The following is a 23,649-nucleotide window of genomic DNA, read 5'->3' as shown; positions in this document are numbered from 1 at the left end:
CCATCCAAGCAACTGGCACTGCTCTGTGGACCGTGGCCTAGTCTGGTCTGCTGGTGACTGTACCCGTTGTGCCTAGAATAGTGCTTGGAACATAATGGGCCACCAGCAACTACGTGCTGATTAAATTATGTACGCCCTAGAATAATTTATGTGCACATATGGCACAAAAAGAATTTTGTTTCTTGATAAATAATTTCACAGCTAAGAACACTAGTTCACAACGTTTCCACATTTTTTGAACAGTCACCAGGCCCCTTGCATATGACAGGAAGATGCTAACAAGATGAATGAGGCTCAGAGAAGTAGAACATTTAGTGCTTGGTGGAGTTAATCTTTGAATCCTATTCATTTATTCAATTCAATAGGTATTTATATGCAGAGTACATCATGAGAAACGCTGGACTGGAAGAAACACAAGCTGGAATCAAGATTGCCAGGAGAAATATCAATAACCTCAGATATGCAGATGACACCACCCTCATGGCAGAAAGTGAAGAGGAACTAAAAAGCCTCTTGATGAAAGTGAAAGTGGAGAGTGAAAAAGTTGGCTTAAAGCTCAACATTCAGAAAACGAAGATCATGGTATCTGGTCCCGTCACTTCATGGGAAATAGATGGGGAAACAGTGGAAACAGTGTCAGACTTTATTTTTCTGGGCTCCAAAATCACTACAGATGGTGACTGCAGCCATGAAATTAAAAGACGCTTACTCCTTGGAAGGAAAGTTATGACCAACCTAGATAGCATATTCAAAAGCAGAGACATGACTTTGCCAACAAAGTTTCGTCTAGTCAAGGCTATGGTTTTTCCTGTGGTCATGTATGGATGTGAGAGTTGGACTATGAAGAAAGCTGAGCACCGAAGAATTGATGCTTTGGAACTGTGGTGTTGGAGAAGACTCTTGAGAATCCCTTGGACTGCAAGGAGATCCAACCAGTCCATTCTGAAGGAGATCAGCCCTGGGATTTCTTTGGAAGGAATGATGCTAAAGCTGAAACTCCAGTACTTTGTCCACCTCATGCGAAGAGTTGACTCATTGGAAAAGACTCTGATGCTGGGAGGGATTGGGGGCAAGAGGAGAAGGGGACGACAGAGGATGAGATGGCTGGATGGCATCACTGACTTGATGGATGTGAGTCTCAGTGAACTCCGGGAGTTAGTGATGGACAGGGAGGCCTGGCGTGCTGCGATTCATGGGGTCGCAAATAGTCGGACATGACTAAGTGACTGATCTGATCTGATCTGAAGCACCAATTATGTGCCAGATATGTGCCAATTATAGACTTCCCTGCTCAGCTGGTAAAGAATCCGCCTGCAATGCAGGAGACCCCGATTCAATTCCTGAGTCTGGAAGATCCTCTGGAGAAGGGATAAGCTACCCACTCCAGTATTCTTGGGCTTCCCTTGTGGCTCAGCTGGTAAAGAATCTGCCTGCAATGTGGGAGACCCAGGTTCGATCCCTGGGCTGGGAAGATCCCCTGGAGAAGGGAACGGCCACCCACTCCAGTATTCTGGCCTGGAGAACTCCATGGACTGTACGGGGTCGCAAAGAGTCAGACACGACTGAGCAACTTTCACTTTCACTTTCACGTGCCAGATATTGTCTGCGGAAAACAGACAAATTCCTTTCTAGTGGCAAGAGAAATGTAAGAAATGAAATGCTCATATATGACAGGTGCTACAAAAAAGTAAGGGGACCAGAGTGATGCGGAGGCTTTCTGAGGTAGGATGGTCAGGAGGGATCTCTTTGGGGAAGTGGCATTTAAGCAGACGTGGAGGAAGTGACAGGAGAGCCATATAAGTGTGTGAGTGAAGAGCAGACTTCCAAGGTAAGCTACCTTTAACATGTTTGGGTGACAACAAGGAAGCTGGTGTGGCTGGAACCAAGAGGGTGAAGTGCAGAATTTTGCAATGAGTTCAGAGATATGAAGGGGGCCAAAGGGACCTTCAGGGCCAGTGGAAGCCTTTGAATTTTACCTTGAGTAAAGTGGAAAATCATTAGTGTGCTCAACAAGCAGGAGAGAGACATGGTCTTAGATTTCAACAGGATCACTGCGGCGGCTGCTGCAAGGAGGCCTGAAGACAGGAAAGAGATCTGTTTGGAAAGTTCTCGGCCAGGTTGTGGTGCCCAGATGTTTGATCAACCATGAGTCTAGATGTTGTTGTAAAGATATTTTTGTCAGATGTGATTAATGTTTACAGTCAGTAGAGTTCAAGTGAATAATGTGTGTGGGCTGCATCCAATCAGCTGAACGCCTTAGAAAGACTGAGATTTCCCAAAAAAGAAGAAGGAATCCTGCCTCAAGATTGCAACCTGGAAACCCTGCCTGAATTTCCCACCTGCTGGCTTGACCTTCAAAATTCAGACACACGACTGCATCTGCATTTCCAGCTGCCAACTGGTCCTATGGATTTCAAACTTGCCACCCTCAGCTGGCAAATTGAGCCAATCTTTTAAAACAAATCTACACAGTTTACCTACAAAACAGAAACAGTTGCAGGAGTAGAAAACAGATTTATGGTTACCAGGGGGTAAGAGGGAGGGAGGGATAAACTGGGAAATTGAAACTGACATATACACATTGTTGTTGCTGTTTAGTAGCTAAGCTGTTTCTGACTCTTTGCAACCCCATGGACTGTAGCCCGCCAGGCCCTTCTGTCTGTGGGATTTCTCAAGCAAGAATACTGGAATGGGTTGCCATCCCCTTCTCCAGGGGATCTTCCCAACCCAGGGATCAAACCTGAGTCTCTTATGTCTCCTGCATTGACAGGTGAGTTCTTTACTGCTGAGTCACCAGGGAAGTCCAACATATACACATTATTATATATAAAATAGATGACTATTAAGAACCTCCATCAAAGTCATTCAGTCATGTCTGACTCTTTGAGACCCAATGGACTATACAGTCTATGGAATTCTCCAGGCCAGAATACTGGAGTGGGTTGCCATCCCCTTCTCCAGGGGATCTTCCCAACCCAGGGATTGAACCCAGGTCTCCCACACTGCAGGCAGATTCTTTACCAGATGAGCCATCAAGGAAGCCCGTATAGTACAGGTTAACTCTATTCAATACTCTGTAATAACTTTTATGGGGAAAGAATCTAAAAAAGGGTAGATATATGTATATGTACAACTGACTCATTTTGTTGTACACTTGAAACCAACACAACATTGAAAATCAACCATTCTCCAATAAAAATTGTTTAAAGTAAATAAAATCTAGACAGGTAGAGACAGAAGATGGAGAAGGAAATGGCAACCCACTCCACCATTCTTGCTTGGAAAATCCAATGCACAGAGTAGCCTGGAAGGCTACAGTCCATGGGGTTGCAAGAGAGTCAGGCACGATGGAACAACTAAACAGAAATAGAAGACAGATAAGAAGAGAGAAGAGAATATATATAAATATTTAACAGAATCAGTTCTGTTTCTCTGGAGAATTCTAATACAAAGTGCTTGCAATAATCCATGAGACCAATGATCAATGATGATCGTTTGCACCTTGGCATTTGCAATGGAGATGGTGAGACATGTTGGGGTCCAGAAACATTTCAAAGGTAGAATAAACTGGATTGGTTAATGAGTTGAATTTGGCAATTAAAACAAAGACAGGCATCAAGGATGACCCCGAGACTTTTGACCTGAGCAACTTGATGAATGATAGTACCCACACCTGTTCTGGGAGATGCTGAGGAGATAGATAAATGAGTCTGGAGCCGAGGGGAGAGGTCAGGCTAGGGTATTTATGGCATTCAAGTCCTTAAGATTGGGGAAGATCCCCAAGGGGGTGATTATAGACAGAGGACAGTAATCCAAGGACTGAGCTCTGGAGCCCCTGGGGATTCTAAGCTCTAGAGGTCAAGAAGAGAAGAAAGAAACAGCCAAGGAAACTGAGAAAATGGGCCAATGAAACTGGCAGAAAAAGTGAAGAGCATGTGTCCTAGAAGCCAAGTCAAGAAGATGCTTTATTCCAAGAGTGATGGCATGGTCAGCTGTGACAAATGCTGCTGGGAAACAGTCAGTTTGGGGGCATGGAGGACTGTGGCGGTGGGCACTGGGCAGGGGATCCATTGTGGAGAGAGGAGCAGCCCCAAAACACACAGAGGCAAACTGTTACTTTGTCTCCACGTCCGAGGCTTCCACACAGGGACCGGAGTCCAGGCTGGCCCGACAGTCACTTCCCATGTCCCTCAAGAAGGCAGTGCCCTGAGAAATGTCAACACATGCCGGCTGATGGGGGCAGTGGCAGGGGTGTGCGTCTGTGGCATGATGGATTGGTGAAGAGATTAGGAAGAACAGGGTTGAAATATGAATCTGAGTCAGGCTAGGCAGATGGGGAAGTTGCACCTTGTTCCCAGGGAAAGAATGGCACGTCCCTGGCTGGCAGAGGGGGAAGGCAGAGAGGGGAAGAAGGCCACAGACACAGGATCCTCTAAACACTACAGGCTGGCCCTTGTCTCTTGGGGCCAGGCCAGGGAGGCTGAGCTTGCCTGATGGAGAGAGCGGGGACGGGGGATTCGAAGATCGGAAGTGTTGCAGCTGCAGCTTCAAAGGTGGGGCCTATCAGGGAGGCCGCCATGGGGAAGGAGAGGCAGGCGGGGAGACCACGACTCACAATGTGGGCCCCAAGGGCCAAGCACGTTCTGGGGAAAGGGAGAGTCATGGGCTCCTTTGGGATGGGACTGTCCAGGTTTTCCTCCCAATAGCCACCGGGAGGTGGTCCATTATTCCCTCCACTTACTGATGAAGACTTGGAGAAGCTGCCCAAGGTCACACAGTTCAGAAGTGCTGGGGTCTGGGTTTGAACATGGATCTCCTTATCTCCAAGGCCCATGTTCCTTTTTTCTCCCATAAGCTGAGCAGAGACAAGAATTCCAGAGAGAAAACGTGCTGCACACACCACATGCTTGAACTCGCTGGGCTTGTAAAATGAACTTCATTTGTAAAAGAAAGACAACAGTGATACCTGTCGCAACAGATTGAAGGGGATTCTGCTCATAGAACAGCATGGTGCCTGCGTGTTTGAGAAGAGAGTTGTTGCTTCTGACGGTTATTTCGGTTTACAGATAAGAAGTCATGTAAGAGTCTATCAAATTCTTTGTACTCAGAAGAGTAGGCCAAAGTCTGGATTCAAAGCAAGACAATGGGAATACCAAAGTTCACTCAAACTTTTTCCATTTCATCCCAAGATAAGAAAGAAGGGGATGAGCATGCAGACCGGTGGGGAGCAGCCCTGAAAGCATGAGATGGGATTAAGCTTTTGCAAAAAGGATCAGCCTTAGGAAACACAGTGACATCAGATTTTAGCCACAAATTGGAGAGTGGGCCCGGAATACCCAGATGCGCTATCTGGGCTTCAGTTCAACGTTAAGCATGGAGTACCTCCTGCATGCCAGGCTCCGTGCCTGGCAGGGCAGAGACATGGGATGGGCACTGTTGACAGCTGTCCTGGCTGGCGGTGGTGATGACGCCCTTGCGGACTTTGACCCAACCTTCCATCACGGAGATGGTAGGTCACACATTGCCTCGAATGGCAGCTGTGAGATCAAGGGACCTTCAGTGGCATGCTTTACCCCCAGACAAGGACGAGCTCAGGAGGAGCCAGCCTCATCACTCTCATGGCAGCCTCATGTGGTGGGTCCTGTCACAATGCCCCTGTGATGGAAGAGGAAACTAAGCTCAGTTAGAGTTGATGCGACTTGACAAGATCACTCGGCTGCAGCAGGATCAGGATTTGAACCCTGGTCAATCTGTTCCCAAAGCAGGTGCTCTTTCCTCCAGGCCAGGTTAGGACTTCGGCTTCTAAAAGGCATCGACAGGTGAGATGGACGATACCAGGCCCAGGTGTACCCATCACTTGGGAGATGGCCAGCAGAGGCAGGATGAGGGGCTGGGCAGGCACTGATCACAAGGATGGTCCTTCAATAAAACTGGGGAGAGGAGATGAGAGACACAAGATCTAGGGATGGAGAACCCTGAGGTCAGCCTGATATCTGCCCACCTGTCTGCCTGCACCTTTTGACCTGAGGAAAAACCCTAGGCTCAACTGGGGCAGATGCCTGAGTCCCCACTCTACTATCGACTGGCCCTGTTACCTGAGACCAGGTGCTCTACCTCTGGAGCCTCGCTCTCCCTGGCTATGAAACGGTCTCCCCTCACTCCACCTGCAAAATGTCTTGCACACAAGGCAGGCGCTTAACCCAGCATCATGCTCCTGTGTTCTCTGGGCCTCTCTACCCCCATCAGCCCCAACCCCCGTCCTAGGAGTGGGCCCTGGGCTTGTCAGGGTGCCAGCCAGCTGTCAACCCCGCCCTGGCTGGCCAGTTAATGAGTGACCAGGGTGCTGGAGGCCAGCCTATAAAAAGCTGCCAGATGAGGAAGCAGGTGGGAGCCAGGTGGACGGCGGCGGGACACAGAGAGAGCGAGATGGCCAGCAGGGCGGTGTCAGGGTACCTGCTGTGTGCGGTTGCCCTGGTCTTCCTCATGCTGCTGCAGGGCACACAGTCAGTCTACATCCAGGTTTGTCCTGAAGGTCCCCACAGCGAGAGGCTGGGATGGAGAGGGAATGCTGGGAAACTCACTAAGGACAGTCCAGGACCCAGGGCTCAGCCCAACACCCAATCACACCACAGGGGCCAAAAGAGCAGGTGGGTGGAAGCAGCTAGAACGCCAATGACAGCGATGACAGTAATGATAACAATAAATATGGTCATTCTGCGTTGCTCTCCTCAAGAGCCCATCCCGGTCAGAGGTCAGATGGGGAATCAGACATAGTGCCTGCCCTTGAAGAGCCCAGAAGGGGAGGGAGACTTCTTTAATGCTCCCATGACTCTGTGTATCCTCCCACGTGTGGGTGGAGAGGGGATGATGGCCACCAGAGAAGTTTGCTCAGAGAGTTAACTTGAGCTGACATTGCAGGATGAGCAGGAGGGATCTAGGCACAGGGACCGGGACTGCTCCAGGAAGAGAAAGCCCCAGCATACAGAAAGGCCCCAGGAGAAGACAGCAGGGGGTGCAGGTCTCCTCGAAGGGCAGCTGTGAGGCTAAAAGGAGTCCATCGATGGAGGCAGGGCCTACCTGCACTGTGGCAAGCTGCCACTGGGCTCCTGGGTAGCACATTCGACTGGGCATCCTGGGGAAGGAATAAGGAAATTCTGAGGTGGGGTGTGTCAGCTTCCCCCTGCAGCCTTGGCCTTGGAGCCAACCAGCTGGACTAGGCATTGCCATCATTTTTCCATGTTGGTTCAGGGGCAATCACGCAGTTACAGGGGTGGGGGGATGGTGGTGCCTGGGTACCAGGCACCTGGGAGGAGTGGAGTGTGACTGTCTCTGTCAGGTGAGGTTCAGAGTGGGGAAGAGACGGGCAGCCGGTGGAATTTGAATCAAAGTCCCCCCCAGCCCCGTCTCCAAAGCCCATGCCTTGAACCGCCATGATCACAGCCTTGCTCAACCTTATCTCCCAGTTCGCCTGTGGCACAGGGGGATGTGAAGTGTCAGGCAGCACCTCCCACCTGCCAGGTGGTCTTCCACGCCTCAACTTTTCAACTCCATGAGAACAGGGATGCTCCCTGGTCTCCTGGCAGCACCCTGCCCCCTTCCCTGCTCAGGCTGTGATGCCTGAGGTCTCCTTCCTCCTCCAGTACCAAGGCTTCCAGGTCCAGCTGGAATCGGTGAAGCAGCTGAATGACCTGGTGGGTCAATGGGTGCCCAGCCCCGGCCTGCAAGACCAGAGTCCCCAGCCCTCTGTGTGCCATCACCCGGCCCTGCCGCTGGACCTCCGGCCCATCTGTGCCTCTAAGGATGTAGCTAGCATCTTCCAGGCCTTGAGTGAGTCCCCCCTCCCCCACGGAGCCACCTGACCCTCATGTTCTCGCCTCCCTGCACCCCAGGTCCTCTACCTCATGAGGTTTCTGTTAAGCACCTAGTGGCTGAGAATAGGGAGATTCAAGAAACTCAGCCCCTGCCCTTCCCGGCTAGGGCGCTGAAATCAACCATTCAAGGAGCCCCTTCAGTCCCTAGCAACCTGGCTGGGAGAATCAGCCCTCCTCCAAGACTTAACAGGTGGGGGGAAGGGACACTGGAAAAGGATCCATAAAAATCACTGCAATACATGGGGCGACCAGGGAGGCACAGCGGGGACACAGGAGAGAGATGGCTCATGTCTGGGGACATGAAAGGGAATCTGAAAGGCTTCCAAGAGGGGGTGACATCTAAGCTGAAATGTGCGGGATGAAACAGCTGATCAGGAGAATGCAGGAACTGGCTAGCACTTATTTTTTTTCCTTTCGATTTTATTGGAGTATCATTGATTTAGAATGTTGTATTGGCTTTGGGTATACAACAAAACGATTCAGTTATACATATACATCTATTCACTCTTGCTTTTCCAGATTCTTTTCTCTGTAACCTTAATTTATAACCTATATCTATATAGGTTAATCTATAACCTATAGATTCTGATATCGGTTATCACAGAATATTGAGTAAAGTTCCTTATGCTGTACAGCAGGTCCTGGTTGGTTATCTGTCCTATATATAGTGGTGCTCAGGGGCAAAGAATCCATCTGCAGTGCAGGAGACACAGGGGACATGGGTTCGATCCCTGAGTGGGGAAGATGCCCTGGAGGAGGGCATGGCAACACACTCCAGTATTCTTGCCTAGAGAATCCCATGGACAGAGGGGCCTGTTGGCCTACAGTCCATGGGGTCACAGAGTCGGACACGACTGAAGTGACTGAGCACGCATGCATGTATACTAGTGTGTATACGCTCATCCCAAGCTCCTGATTTATCCCTCCCACCTCATTCCCCCTTTGGTAACTATAAGTTTGTTTTGGGTATCTGTAAGTCTGTTTCTGTTTTGTGAATAAGTTCATTTGTATCATTTTTTAAAATTAGATTCCACATAGAAGTGGTGTTCTGTGGTGATAGTCTTTGTCTGATGGGTGTTGTTCCGTTGCTTAGTCTCTTAGTCCTGTCCAACACTTTGTGACCCCATGGACTGTAACCCACCAGGGTCCTCTGTCCATGGGGTTTCCCAGGCAAGAATACTGGATTAGGTTACCATTTCCTTCTCCAGAGGATCTTCCCAACCCAGGGATTGAGCATTTATCTCCTGCATTGGCAGGGGGATTCTTTACCTCTAAGCCACCAGGGAAGCCTGACTTACTTCACTTAGTATGATCTCTAGTAGCCAGGATTTACTGAGCACTTACTAAGTACCAGGCCCTGGGTCAATCCCTTTGCCTGCCTGCTATCCTCACTACCCCTTGGCCAGGCTGACACTGTCTGTTGAGCAGGCAGGAAAACTCAGGCAGGGTTTGAGTGACTCGCCCAGACACTGCTAGGAGGACAGGACATGGGACTTGAGCCCAAGCCTCTCACTCTGCTTTTAAACTTTCTTGCTCTCAACCTGTGACAAAAATACCAGGCCCCTCCCTCAGACCCTCTCAGAGGCAGGCCTTCTCTGGCTGCCTGGTCAGTGACTCTCTGGACCACAGATGTTTCAGGTTCAGCTGACAAGTGTTTTCCTCCACCCAGGGACCATCGCTAACGACGACTGTGAGCTGTGTGTGAATGTTGCCTGTACCGGCTGCAGCTGAGATGGCCTGGGTGCCCTGAGCTCACCCAGGAACCTTGCCCCCACCAGTCCGCTGCCTTCAGAGCCTCCACTCCCATCCAGGCTCTGGGGGTCCCCACCACCACAGTCATCCCCTTTCCTCCAGGGCCCGACAGCTGGATCTGGTGCAAAGCAATTGGAACTACAGTTGGAGAAGAGTTTGGTTCCTGGAGCAGCCCTGCTGCTGAATAAAGATTCTCCACCTACACTCGGAGCCAGGCGTCCATTTGTTCATCCCCAGGAGGCTTAAGCAGAACTTCCCTAGGTTAGCTTCCCTAACCCCTGAGTTAGGCATTTTCCTGGTTTCCTTGTCTGTGGAGTTGGTTCATTAAGCTCTGTTTCATATCGGAAGAGTGAGGCTGTGAATGGAAATGAGTCGCCTGGGATCACAGAGTTGGGAAGGCACAGAGCACCCAGACCCATCTGACCCCCAAGCTAAGCTCAGGGCCTGGCCCAGCTACAGAGCCAGAGCTTCTGTGCTCCTGATGGAGTTGGGGGACGATGAGGGGAGAAGAGGAGAGAATGGGAGGAGGAACGGGGCTCTCTCCTGAAGGTGGGAGTGGGGTGGGACAGGTGGAGAGAAGAGCCACTCAGTGCACCTTCTGGGCTGATTCTGCCCATGCCCCCCCAACCCCCTCTGCCTTAGTGCACCCTTGTCCCCCTTCCTGGGCTCCCCAGGACCATCTGGCCAGCTCCAGGTGGGAGGCCTTCCTTCCCTCTCTTCACCCTGGTGGCCCCGAGGAATATTAATGATCCCAGCATCTCCGGAGCATCTGCTACACCCTAGGCACTGCTCTGAACTCTCTGCAGATATTAACTCACTGAGTTCTCACAACAGTCCAGTGCAGCAGATACTTCATTATTATCACATCCACTTTACGAGTGAGGGACCCAGGTACAGAGAGGGCTAGTGAGCCCGGCATCACAGGCTCAGCACAATGGCAAAGCAGGCTTCTTCCAGGAAGTCTGGGCCAGGGTCTCTGCTCTGAACTGCCATGTTACTGCCTCCCTGTGACCCCAGGCCCTGGCCACAGCTGAGGACACCCAAGGGAGGATGCCCTGCAGCCACCGCCTTCCTCCAAGGGCCTTCCGAGCTCTTCTTGAGGCTGGGGATTCCTGGAAGAAGGGCTTCCCAGAGTGGCTTCCTCCTCGGCCTCTGTCCCAGGTAACCAGAGAGGAGAAAACCCTTGGGTTGTGCCCTCTGAACACAGATCCCAGGGCCATGGCCATGGTGAATCCCTCCAGACTAGCTGCCTGAGGCCAGTGGCCACTCTGGCTCCTTCCTCTGCTCCCCTCACGGGGGCCTGGGGGCCTTTGCAAGGCCTCCTACATCTCTCTGGGCTCCTCTCCTTCCTCTGTCATCACTGCCTCCCAACTCCTACAACCCCTGCCAGCCCAGAGATTCCTCCCTGCCCTGCACCCTGCAGGCTCTCTATGCCCACCATGCCAGACGTACACCATAGCACTGCTCCGACAGTGCCCCTTACCCTTCTGAGGCTCCCCAGTACCATCTCTCATATCTAACCTGAGCCCAGCACCATCTGGCCTCGTCTCCCAGCTGCCAGGGGAGGAGGCAGTAAAGGCAACTGCCACTGAGTGAGCACCTACTATATGCGAGGCACATGGTGGAGCCATCTGCACAGAAATAATAACAGCGTCAGCAAAGTGCTCACATGGGCCCCCAGGGACCTCTAAAAGCCTTTCCTCTATTACCCATTTTAATCTTCACTCAACCCTACGAAGTAGGGATTCTTGTCATTCCCATTTTACAGATGAGGAAACTGAGGGATGAATAGGTTAACTAACCTGCCAAAATTCACACAACTGGTAACGGGCAATGCCTGAATTGACGGAGTGTGGCTTCAGAGTGGGAAAATTAAGTGTTTCTGCCCCACCACCATTCTCATCAAGTGCCCCTGCAACCTTGGGAGGAGGGATCTGTTATCATCTCCATTCTCAGATGAGGAAACCAAGTCTCAGAGAAGGGTACAGAGCCTATCAATGACAAGATCAGGCTCAAACCCAGCCCTGTGCATCTCCTGGGCTCTACATCATCCAGGCTGAACCATGCCAGTGCCATGGACCTTCCTGATTCTGTGTCTGCATTAAACCCCATCCATTTTCTGAAATGCCTTCTGCCTCTCTCCCTTCACACTGATTTTGAAATTACATCCATCCCAGTGCAAACTCCAAGGGCCAATGCAAACACCCTGCCTTCTCTCCCCATTCACAGAGCCTTACTGACCTCTGCCCTGAAGATGCCTCACCCTCTGATTCCTGAAGCCCAGGGAATCCTGCCAGAATCACCCCGGGCACTTCTTCCTTCCCTAAGAAGGACCCTGGTTGCCTCCTTTTCCCTCATTCCCTCTACCGTTCTCTGTTGTTTGTATTTTGTTTTGTTGTTTTGACCACTTATTGCATTCTGTTTGCATCTGAACTTTTCTTGCATTACACACACATTCACACACACTATTTCTGGGTGTGTGCTGTGTGTGTGCACACTAAGTCGTTTCAGTCATGTCCAGCTTTTTGCAACTCCATGGACTGTTACCACCAGGCTCCTCTGTCCATGGGATTCTCCAGGCAAGAATACTGGAGTGGCTTGCCATTTCCTTCTCCAAGGGATCTTCCTGACCCAGGGATGGAATCCGATTCTCTTATGCCTCCTGCACTGGCAGGAGGTTTCTTTACCACTAGCGCCTCCTGGGAAGTCAGTACAATTACAATTCCGGTTTTACAGAGAAGGAGATGAGGCTCAGAGTGGGAAAGCGACTTTCCAAACATCACGCAGGATGTGGAAGACCTGAGCAGGACCACAGGGCCGAAACGGTGCAGCTGTTGCTTGCCCTGCCCCCTGTGTACAGGATCAGCCCCGTGGCGGGCCTCACCTGCCCCGGGGCTCAGAGGGACTTCCCCAGACTCCGAAGCCATTAATCCACAGGGAGGCCCAGGGAGCAGCAAGGATGAGGGGGCATAAGGACTCCTCCTGGAGGGGTGAGGAAAGGCTGCCCTCTGAGAGGAGGCACGGGGGTGAGGACTTGGCCCCGAGCAGGGATGATGTGGTCAGGAATATGAAAAGTGGAACAAAGGATATGGTGAGAACTATGGCTTGGGGTGTGGGCCCTGGGGGCGGGGCGGGGAGGGGTGGGTGGGTAGGAGGTGGGGGTGGGGCGGGGCTGGGGGGCGGTGGCAGGCAGGAGGCAGCGCTTAAGTGGTCAATGTAGAGCTAGATTGTGAGGCCCCTTGAACACTCTCCAGCCAGGGGCTGACCGCATAGCCCCTCCATGCCTGTGTTGGTCATCCAAAGCAGCTCAGGTGCTCTCCTGTGGTTTAGTGGGCTTGATGACTCCGAGGATGGTGAAAGAAAAGCAGAGTTTCCACCTGCCCATTGATGGATGGTGGACTTAAGTCCCCTCAGCGTCTGTGCAAGGAGGCAGCCCGAAGGGGTGCTGGCTTGGCAGAAAGAGTGGCATACTTGCACATAGCACACTGAATCCTGAGCTGGTGAGGGCAGGGTAGGCATCCCTAAAGTGTGATGATGAGTAGACTGACGGATAAAAGAAGGAACGAACGCAACACAGAGAGGGCTCTGGAATCTGGTTTATTAGCCGCGGGTGGGCATGGATCTTAGGAAGCATCAGCAGCTCCGGTGGGGCAGGGGCTGGGCACCCCTCAGGCTGCTCTCTCCTCACTCCTGCATTCGGGGTAGGTTGAGCTGTGAGGAGGAGGAGCGCCCTGCGGGGAAGGGACAGGAGGCAGGGAGTACTATCTGTTCTAGCATCCAGCACAGGCCGCGTAGGCACAGATCTCACACGTGCTTGGATCCGCCGCGATGGCCCCTGGACGGGAGAGATGGAGCCCCGTGAGCGCAGCTTCCCTTCCCCAAAGCTCCCTCCCTCACTTGAGCCAGAGTTTGGACACCCGCCACCCAGGAGAAACCGAGGCCTGTCCTTTCTGACCAGCGGGGCTTTCAGCAACAAACCAGGACACAAGTACCACTCAAGCCAGCCAGTTAGAAGAGTCTACTCAGCTGCTACAGCTGAGACCAGAAGAACCCAGAAGCACAACAGAGGGCTTAACAGACCCACCAATCAGAGTAGAGCCCGTCCTCCGGCTCTTCAGACTCTTCAGAGAGAGGGTTACTCACCCAGCCTGTCCAGGATCTCCTGGGCGTTGGACTCCTTGCAAAGAGGCTTGAGTTCTTCGGGAAAAGTAGGCAAGCTACAAAGGTTGGAAGCGATGTGTCCACCAGGATTTCTAGGGATCCTAGGCTCCTGGAGCTCCTGGAGCTCCTGGAGGTCCTTGAGCTTCTTCACCGACTCCAGAGAAAAGGAGAAGTCTCCATCCTGAGAGAGACATGTTCGGAGTGTGAGGCCAGGCTGCAGCCTGCTCCCTGACTGCCTCCTCCAGAAGTGACCCCTCTCCCGGCCCAGAGGCACTTGAGCAGTGTTTGCGGCATATGGGAGCCAGGTGCTCCGCCGTGGGGCAATATGAGGTAGTCAGAGTTCAAGCTTTACAGCCAGACACTAGGCTTGGATCCTGGTTTTGCTTTGGAATCATGAACAGGTCATTACACTCCGGGAGCCTAGGTTCTGCATGTTATATAAGGAATGGAGAAAACAGACACGAAGTGTCAGGGACACAATAGGTGTCTACTAGTGGGAGCCATGGTGCTGATCTGTGGGGACCAGAGCTGGGACCAGATCCAGGCTTCCCGAATCCACGTGGCTATACCGGGTTGTCTTCACCTCTGCCTGAGAGCAGTGTGGGCTGATCCCCTGGCCCCCAGCTCCAGCCTGGTGCCTGGCTGATGTTTGAGAAGCAATAAAAGGCCTCCCGGGGCCTGGCTGTGGAGCCAGAGTAGGGCCCCTAATGAGTGCCAGACTGGCCTTTTAGCTGGCATCCACACCAGTAGGGACACCCTCCCGTCAGGACCTTCAGGGTGTCCAGGTGATTTCTGAGACCCAGGTCAGGGCTTTGGCTGAGAAGTAAGGTCTGGAATGAAACTGAGCTCCTTCACTTCCCAACCACGTGCCCATGACAAATTACAAACTCTAAGGCTCCATTTCCCCCCCCCCCCCTAAGAAATGGGGCTAGCAATCTCTTCTTCCCAAAGTGATCCTGGGGCCCCAGTGGAGCCTGGTCACGGCAAGCACTCTGTAAATTGGCTGGTCACCTGCGTTTCCCTGACTGTTTCTCTTCTCTCTTCCTGATCTTTCTGAGTTTGAAAACGAAAGGTGTGAGAGGCAGGACTGAGAAGGAGATCCGTGGGGCAGAGCCAAGCCTTAGACATACCGCACCCTCAGTCCCCAGGGAGGGGTTGCTTTATCAGAGGACAGGCCCTGCATCCTATAGGTAGAGAGCAGTCTGGAAAATGGTGGGGACAGAGAACTTACCTTCACGATGACTCCTCCTGTCAGGGTGGCCCAGGCTCCAAGGAGGCACAGGGCGGACAGCAGGAAGGTGTTCATGGTGGCAGCACCCAAGAGAGAAGAGTGACTGGTTCTGGATGCCAGGGGGAAACACTGGGACTTTTAAAGAGGGCAGGGTTACTGAGTAACTCAGGAGTCTTGATGAGCATCTCAGCTGCTTGCTGGTCAATTCAATCCTAATCAGATAAGGCTCAAGACCGCCCTGGCAGATAAGAGATCAGTCCAGGGAAGAGCCCCAGCCCCTCCCTGGATTCCCACTTTAACCCACGACTGGACTGGGTTCTGCATTCATTCACCACCAGGCCTTGTGCCAGGGTGGGGCTGCAGACTGCACCTAGCCCTTAAAGAGGGTGGCCCAGGCAGGGGCAAGTGCAGGGTTATTAGGGGAGTGGGTGGGCAAGGGGAATGGAGGGGCCATTCACCTAGCCCAGGGGCAGGGCAGTTCAGGAAGTTTTCCCAAAGGAGGTTATGCCAGCACTTGGTTTTCGAGAATGGGTGAAAATTTTCTTAGAGAAGGGGCCAAGGGTAGAAGGCCATTTTTTGCTGAGAATGCCACGTGTGGGAGAGCAGGGAAGTAAAATAGGCCTGGTAGAAGTGGGGAAATGTGAGTAATTCAGCCTGGGGGGAGGAGGAGGTTTCAAGGGGGCTTCGAGTCCTGAGAGATGACACAACCAAGGCGGGTACAAGGCTTAACCACTGTGACTTTGAGAGAGGACTCCGCTCTGTCATCCGTAGGCCTGGGTTCAAGCCCCATCTACTGCCCCATTTCGATGTATGTGAATTTGGGCAAATTGTTTCCATCTCTGAACTTCAGAGCTCCCTGTATTCTCTCTGGGAACCAACATGATAATGCATATCTCATGGGAGTGAGAATTAATGAGGTTAGAAAGACGCTTACCTCAATGCCCGGCATGCAGAAAGCACACAGTTCAGACCTCTGAGTTATCATTATTTTGGTCAACAGTAGCAGCAGCTTCTGGTTCCCTTTGGCCCCTCTGGGGATCAGCCTCCTGGTCTGAGCCAGTCTGTTCTCATCCTGTGCTGGGTCTGCTGCCCTGTCCATCCAGCAGGTTCATATCTTCCTCAAATGTGTTTTTTCTCCTCCTTCCTGATTCCCTTGACCCCTGCTTCTCTCACCATCTCCCCCCTCCCTCCACCGCATCCCTTTTTTTTTCTGCTCCCCCTCCCACAACTAACTCAGCCTAATCTCCTCCATCCTGGCCTTTCCTGCCAAGCTCAATTCTGACTTCGAATATGTGGTTCCATTTGCCTTGGAAGGTTTTTCCTTCCTCATCACTAGATGAACTCCTACTTAAACATTAAGGCCCAGATCCAGTAGCCCCCACTGCATCCTCAGCTAAATAACCTCTCTTTGTTCTCACAGAACCAGATAACATTCCCTACCTGGGATCTGGTCGAGTTGAGTTACTTGGGTGTGCGTCTTTGCCCCTCTAGACTCTGACCCCCATGAACTCTGTACTCCAGCAGAGTGCATGTTTATTGTATTCTTTTTGAGCAGAGCCTCCTGGACACAGAGGAAGGGCAGCCCCAGGAGCTGCTTTGTTCTAATCTACAAACCAATCTGGCTGGAAGCCAAGGAGGCTCCAAACAAAGAGGTAGGGGTGGGAATCCCTGGGTGGGGAGAGTCAACACTGAAGGGGAAATTGGAGGGAACTTCAAAGGGGTTCAACCCCAGGGAGGAGCAAGAAACACTTGGTTAACTTGCCCTCTCAGGCTAATCCTCAGAACCAGACTAAACTTCCCTCCTTTTCTAGAGTGTGTGTGTGTATGTACACAGAGGTGTGTGTGTGGACTGAAGTGTGTTAGTGTGTATGAGGGGTGTGTATATGTGCTGAAGTCTACGTATCCAGAACAGCCATGTGGTGGCCTCTGCTAGCTGAGAGCTGGGTGGGAGTGAACACCAGTGGAGGGTTAGGTATGGACAGGGTACAGTAGGGTTAAGGATGGAGTTTGGGTTGAAGGTAAGGCTAGAATCAGGGTAGAATTTATTGTGACTGGGATGGAGGTGAGCACAGGTACAGACCAGGAGGAGTGTAGCTGAGGTTGCTGCTGCCGTTGGAACTGGGGTTGGGTGGACTTGAGCTGGGCTAGCGTAGAAGCTGGGTTAAGACCACTCATAGGTTTCCAGCTGGGGCTGGAGTTACCTTAGGGCAAAATGAAGTAGCAGAGAGTGAAAGGAGTTCAGGTTAGGACTCGAATTCGAGTTTGGGTCAGGGTCAGGGTGGAGCTGAGCTTGGGCATGGGGTAAGGGTCAGGGTCAGGGTTAGAATTGGGGGTGCGGCTAGGATGATGTAGGGACTGTCCCTGACATGGAGGTTGGCTGGAGTGAGGTTCAGGTTCTGTGCTTGGTTAAGGTTGGAGTTGAGTCTGCAGCGGAGATGGAGGAGTGGGTGGGGGTCAGGTCTGTGACTGGGGTTGGATGGGGAGCTGGACTGGGATTCAGTTTAGCATCAAGGATGGGGTTGAATAGGCTGCTGTGAGCTGAGGAGCCCTGTCTCTGGTTCCCTTTGGTTCTCAGTCCTTTCCCTCCTGAGGCACCATGGGATTAGGGGTAAAGGGAGGGGGCTTTGGTTCCTGCATCCTCTTTCTCCCATACGCCCTTAGCCAGGGCTGACCTGGTGCACACCAGGGGTGGGGTGGGTGGGGGTCTAGGTGTGTGGCAGTGACATAGCTCCGCACTGTGGGAAAGAGGAAATGGCTCCCAGGCCTCAGCCCTTTGGGCCTGACCCTACCCAACCCTGCCTCTGACATCTTCCCTGGGAAATGGAAACCAGTACCCTCCCTCTCTCCCCGCCAATTCCCTGGCCCAGCGTGGGCCCAGGTGTGGATCCAGGCCCCCTCCCTCCTCTCCTGCATTGAAGCTGCTGGATCTTGGGGCCCCCTTGGAAGCCTGGGGTTCTGGACCACCCCAGGCCCACACCTGAGTCCTGTGGTCTTGGTTCCCCAGCACCCCAACACCCCTCATCATTCCTTACAGGCAAGTGGGTCAGTCTGGGTTGTTTGGGGACGCTCACATCCAAGGCCACCTCTTCTGACAAACTCCTGAACCTCCATAGCCTTCCAGGCCATACCACCTCTATCTGCCTCCCCATGTGAAAACCCATCAGTGGCTGCCCAACACCTTCAGAAGGAAGCCCAGACTCCCTGTCCTGGCATTCAAAGCTCATCATGGTCAGCTCCCTGCTCACCTTTCACCCAGGATCCCAAGTCTCCCTAGGAGTAGCCCAAAAAGAAGGAGCCCAGACCTGGGGCCCTGTAGGTCAGCGGTCCCAACCTTTTTGGCACCAAGGACTGGTTTCATGAAAGACAATTTTTCCATGGACCAGGGTGGGTGGGTGGGGAAAGGCCTAGGGATGATTCAAGTGCTTACGTTTACTGTGTACTTTATTTCTATTATTATTACATCATCTCCACCTCTGATCATCAGGCATTAGATCCCAGAGGTTGGGGATTCCTGATGTTGGCAGAATAGCTCCAGTTTTGGAGCCAGGCAGCCCTGGGGTAGAGTCCCTGCTCATCAGTGAAGAGTGGTGTGCTCTTTCTGAGCCTCAGTGTCTACATCAGAAAAATGGAAACAATGACAACTATATTGTAGATTTTGGATTGCCTGGAAGACTTTCCTCACTGACTTCCAGCCCCAGCAAGCCTGTATTAAGACCATATCTGTCCCCTGGGCTCCACCAGCTTCCTATTCTTTCCCCTGATAAAATCTACCAATCTGTCCCGCCCCCTCTCCTGCAAAGTCCTGAGAGCAGAGCCTATGTCTTGCTCCGCAGCGGCCCCAGTACCCACACAAGGCTGGGTACTTAGTGGCTACCCCTGATCCCACAGGAGACCCGAACCAGTGAGCCAGCGAAGTCGCTCAGTCGTGTCCGACTCTTTGCAACCCCATGGACTGTAGCCCACCAGGCTCCTCCATCCATGGAATTTTCCAGGCAAGAGTACTGGAGTGGTTTGCCATTTCCTTCTCCAGGGGATCTTCCTGACCCAGGGATTGAACCCAGGTCTCCTGCATTACAGGCAGACGCTTTACCGTCTGAGCCACCAGGGCAGCCTGGAGACCAGAGAGGCTGTGGTATTTGAACTAATCACAACAGTAACAGGGAGTGAGGATTGAGCACTCGGTCTGGGTACGTGCTTTACGGGTGTGGAAACCAGACCCCGGCCTGCAGCCCAACCACCCCTTACCCACTCTGGCAGCTGCCGGGATTCCCCGTTATTAGGGTGCCCTCTGGACCCTGTGAGGTTGCCGACTGCCATCGTTTTTGGCCTAGAGGTTGTTGAACTCTTGGGTTGGGGTGACCTCAGCATGGTTCCAGTGTGCCTGTTAAAGTTGGGCGCCCCGAGGCCCAGTCCTCCCAGGCCTGGCTCTGCTCCCCTGAGGGCGGGAGGCCTCAGCTGACCCCATGAAGGAAGGCCTGGAGCAGAGCGCAGGTGGGAGGCTGGAGACTCCCGTATTGATCTGTGTGGCCAGGAGCAGGGTGCGGCCCACAGTTCACAGGCTCCCCATCCCGCTTGTAAACACGTCCTGGACGTTCTTCCAAGAGCCCAGAACTGCCTGAGGAAGACAGCCGGATGTATGTGAATCTCCGACCAGCTCTGGGAATGCCTGAAGAGTCACTGTAGAGCCCCACTTTATAGGTGTGCACACTGAGGCTCAGAGGCCCGGAGAGGTTAAGACGCCACAACTTTCCCGAGGGCGCGGGCAGAAGCTTCGGGCACAGTTGCCCTGATGGTGCTCGGCATGAGGGCACCTAGCCAACAGAGAGGGAGGCGCAGACACGGGCATGGGGCAGGCCGGCTCAGCCTAGAGGAAGGCGCAGCTTTTCAGACTCATTGCCAAGGTGGGCTTGGCAGCAGCTGCGGTCACAAAGCTGTAAATTCCAGAGCAGAGGCCAGTTCTCCCAAGTGCCAAAGAAAAGCTGAAACTTCTGCTTGGTTCGTACCTCCTGCCCTGTCTTCCTGGCCCTCAGACTTCCATCTTCGCAGAAGGAGGAGAAGAAGGGTGAAGCCTCTGAGTCAGACCCTGTTTTACAGCGACATCCATTTCACAGAGAAGGAAAGTGGACAACAGAGTGGGAATGTGAAGCCTATGGGCTCGAGCTGAAGTCCAGGTTGGGGTTCAGGGTGCCCTTCCCTCTCCCAGGTGCTGGGGTGGGCAGAATGTCTCCCGTGATGCTCTGGGGGGGCAGCTGGGGAGTGGACAGAGGGTGTGTCTGGTTGTTTGCTTGGCAGTGTCATCTCACATCCCCGTGGCCTGGTGAGGATGAGGCACCTGGGGAGCTCCATTCACCATCTGCTCCCCACATGGCAGGCCAGCTGCTGCCTCATCCCCCCAGCAACTACCCCCAGTAACCCTGGCTCCCTGTGGGCATTGACCACAGAAGCAACCGCTGCTCCCAAAGGCTGTCAGGGACGGAAGGAGACCCATCTGGAGCTCCTGCCATGGGCCCCAGAGCCCACAGGCTAGAGGGAGGAGACACAGGCACAGTTCCTCTGAGGCTCCTCGGGGAAAAAGGTGCCCCTGAGACCAGGTCTGGGGACACTTACCAGACCAGGTGGTGTTTGAACTGGGCCTTGATCAATGGGAGGATTTGGATGGACAGAGATGGGGGCTGCACAGCAAAGGCTGGCATCAAAAAGCCCAAAGTAGGAGGACGGGCTGAAGCAGAGAGTGTGACACCCTCTGGCTGTGGGTGAGGAGTCAGAGGAGGCTCTACACATCAAGTGGAGGCGTTTTGCCCTCGACTTGGTGACAGTGGGAAGCCAGGGAGAAGAGGGGAGCTGTGATTTAGAAACACCGTCATGGCCCTTGGTGTTGGGAGTGGACAGTCTAGGCATGGCTGCTGCACTGGTCTAGGAGAAAAGGGGTGTGTCCCACCCTCATGGTGCCCCGAGAGAGCCAGGGGTGCTTGGAAGGATGGTGTTGCAGGGGAATGATGGGTCTTGACCTGTGGAAGAGAAGCAAGAGAAGGGGGCAAGAAGGGGAGGTAGATGGGCCCTTGGGATCGGCAACATTCCAGGGCCTGGGCTGGCTGCTTCCATCTGACTGCTCATGGATGGTCTCATCAACACTCTAATCCCATTATACAGATGAGGAAACTGAGGCTCAGAGAGGGCAATGTCTTGCCCAGATGGAATTTTATGTTCTTCTGACTGCAGAATCTATGTTGTTTCCATGGTCTCAGGTGTGATTCTGGCCTTTGAGGCCTGCAGGGAACGTGCTCAGGCACAGGCCAGCAGCTCACAGTAGACCAGTTTCTGGTCTGACCAGGAAATCTGGGGGCTGGGGGGACAAGGAGGAGGGTAGGAACTGCCCGGGGGCAGGAACGGGTAGTATAGATAGATCTGGGTGCCTGTCCAAAGGGCCACAGCAGGGAGGAGCAGTGACAGGGGCCAGGCCAGGAATATGATGAGAAAGGGGGAAGAATAGATCTGAGGGTCCTAACCCCAGCTCTATCCCAGGCAAGTTGTCTCCCGGGACGGGGGCCACAGAGGGAGACACGAGTGGCTGATGAGGTTAGGAGCCATCCGGCCCTCCCTTCCGACAGAATGCTTCCCTCCTGTCTGCGGTTCGTGGTCACACACAGGCACACCAAGGCACACAGTCACAATCATACAGGCAACACACATACCCAGGCACAGACACACAAGCACACACATACAAGGTCTTGCGCACATGTGCGGAAGGCCACACGAGCACAATCAGCACCCGCAGTTACCCTGACTTACGGGACCTGCACACACACGGCCCCCGCCCCCACCCCAGTCACAGCTCACACACTCACGCTCTCGGAGGACCGTTCCCAGGAAGGCCTCTGCCCGTGGACGTCACTCAGGTGTGGGAAGGGTGAGAAGTGTCCTCGGACATCTTTATTGCCATTGTTGGGACAGGAAGTTGCCTCTCTGACCTTCTGGGGGCTGCGTCCTGAGAGGGGTGGCATTCACCCAGTGACGTCAGCTCAGGCTAGGGTGGGGTGCGTTGGGATGGGTGTGGAGACTGGCCCCAAGGAAGGTCAAGGGCAACCAGGGAGTGTTGAGGAAGAGGTCATAGGCCTTGGTGCCAAGAGCAGACCGGAGTAAGGCAGCTCTGGGTTCCCATCCCCTTGCCAACCTCTCACGACGGTGACCTTGGGCAAATGACTTCACCTCTCTGAATGGCAATGTCCAGCAGTAAAAGGGAGATAAATGACATCAACCTCCAAGGCACTGGGAGTGCTAACTCAGATAACGGCTGTCAAGTGCTGGGCACAGGGCCTGGCAAATAGTGGCAATAATCATAATGTTTGTGATGGCCAAAGGGGTTGATGTGTGAGTGTGGGCGGAGGTGGGGGGGGGCTCGGAGGGAGGGGTGGGAGGACAAGGGTGGATGTACAGTGACAAGGCTTGTGGCTGGCCTGACCATGGCCCTCCCCACACCTGCCCAAATAATGCATCAGCTGAGGTCCCAGAAGAGCAGAGCCTCAGGAAACTCAGCTGCGGTGGATGGCGGGGTGACCTTCCCCACCCTAACCTTGGAGTTGGGGACAGTGGGCACCACTGGGGCTGAGCCAGGGCAGCAGGCTCAGGTGTTGTTGTTGTTCAGTAGCGAAGTTACGTCCAACTCTTTGCAACCCCATGGATTCTAGCATGCCAGGCTTCCTTGTCCTTCACGATCTTGCCCAGAGTTTGCTCAAACTCATGTCCTTTCAGTCAGTGATGCCATCCAACCATCTCATTCTCTGTTGCCCCGTTCTCCTCCTGTCCTCAATCTTTCCAAGCATCAGGCTCTTTTTTAATGAGTCAGCTCTTCACATCAGATGGCTCAAGTATTGGAGCTTCTTCAGCATCAGTCCTTCCAATGAATATTCAGGGTTGATTTCCTTTAGGATTGACTGCTTTGATCTCCTTGCCGTCCACGGGACCCTCAAGAGTCTTCTCCAGCACACTGCTGGAAAGCATCAATTCTTTGGCACTCAGCCTTCTTATAGTCCAACTCTCACATCTGTACATGACTACTGGAAAAGCCATAGCTTTGACTAGATGGACCTTTATTGGCAAAGTGATGTCTCTGCTCAGAGGCTGCTCTAGAGTGGGCCCCACTCCAGACTAGAGGGGGCTCCTTGGCTCCCTCCAGCAAGCTTTCATGATGAAAGAACAGATTCTGAGAGGTGGGCCCTGGGGGTCCCTATCTATCTGGAGGAGCACCCAGCTCTGTGGGGGCTGCAGAGGACAGAACACAGCACTTGTGGTAAAGGAAGCCTTCCAAACAAGTAAAAGCACACAGCTGGTGGCCCTGCGCCCTCTGGCGGCCTCTGCTCCTTACTGCAGCCTCATGGCTTTGTTCTAAGGCTCCCGTTCCTTGCCTGGTATGGACTGACAGAGCAGTGCAGCGGAGTGCAGGCGTTGGGGCTGGACGACCTGGGTTTGAGATATGGGGCTGGATGGCCCAGGGCAGGTGACTTAATCACTTTGCGGCTCAGATTCTTCCTTTGCAGTAGGTTGATAACAAGAGTGTCTACCACACAGCTGAAGGGGAAATCTGATCACCTGTATCAAGTACTTGGAGTACGTAAAGAAACAAGGAATACATGGTGA

The 23,649-nt window shown here is 53.1% G+C and overlaps 2 protein-coding genes across 2 annotated transcripts; one reads left to right on the top strand and one right to left on the bottom strand.

Annotated features, from left to right (window-relative positions):
- Positions 1-6,401: 6,401 nt before the first annotated feature.
- Positions 6,402-9,827, top strand: GUCA2B (guanylate cyclase activator 2B). Its single transcript, XM_027538371.1, has 3 exons — positions 6,402-6,519; positions 7,641-7,827; positions 9,541-9,827. Exons 1-3 carry the CDS (start codon positions 6,427-6,429, stop codon positions 9,600-9,602), a joined length of 342 nt encoding a protein of 113 aa, XP_027394172.1. The 5' UTR covers positions 6,402-6,426; the 3' UTR covers positions 9,603-9,827.
- A 3,374-nt stretch (positions 9,828-13,201) lies between these two features.
- On the bottom strand, positions 13,202-16,153 carry GUCA2A (guanylate cyclase activator 2A). Its single transcript, XM_027537628.1, has 3 exons — positions 15,016-16,153; positions 13,767-13,965; positions 13,202-13,458 (listed from the first exon to the last, which is right to left on the bottom strand). The coding sequence occupies exons 1-3, from the start codon at positions 15,088-15,090 to the stop codon at positions 13,394-13,396; spliced, it is 339 nt and encodes a 112-aa protein (XP_027393429.1). The 5' UTR covers positions 15,091-16,153; the 3' UTR covers positions 13,202-13,393.
- Between the last annotated feature and the right edge of the window lie 7,496 nt (positions 16,154-23,649).

Source organism: Bos indicus x Bos taurus, chromosome 3 (assembly GCF_003369695.1).
Source record: "Bos indicus x Bos taurus breed Angus x Brahman F1 hybrid chromosome 3, Bos_hybrid_MaternalHap_v2.0, whole genome shotgun sequence".
Lineage (NCBI taxonomy): Eukaryota > Metazoa > Chordata > Mammalia > Artiodactyla > Bovidae > Bos > Bos indicus x Bos taurus.
This window is presented reverse-complemented; position numbering and strand designations above follow the sequence as displayed.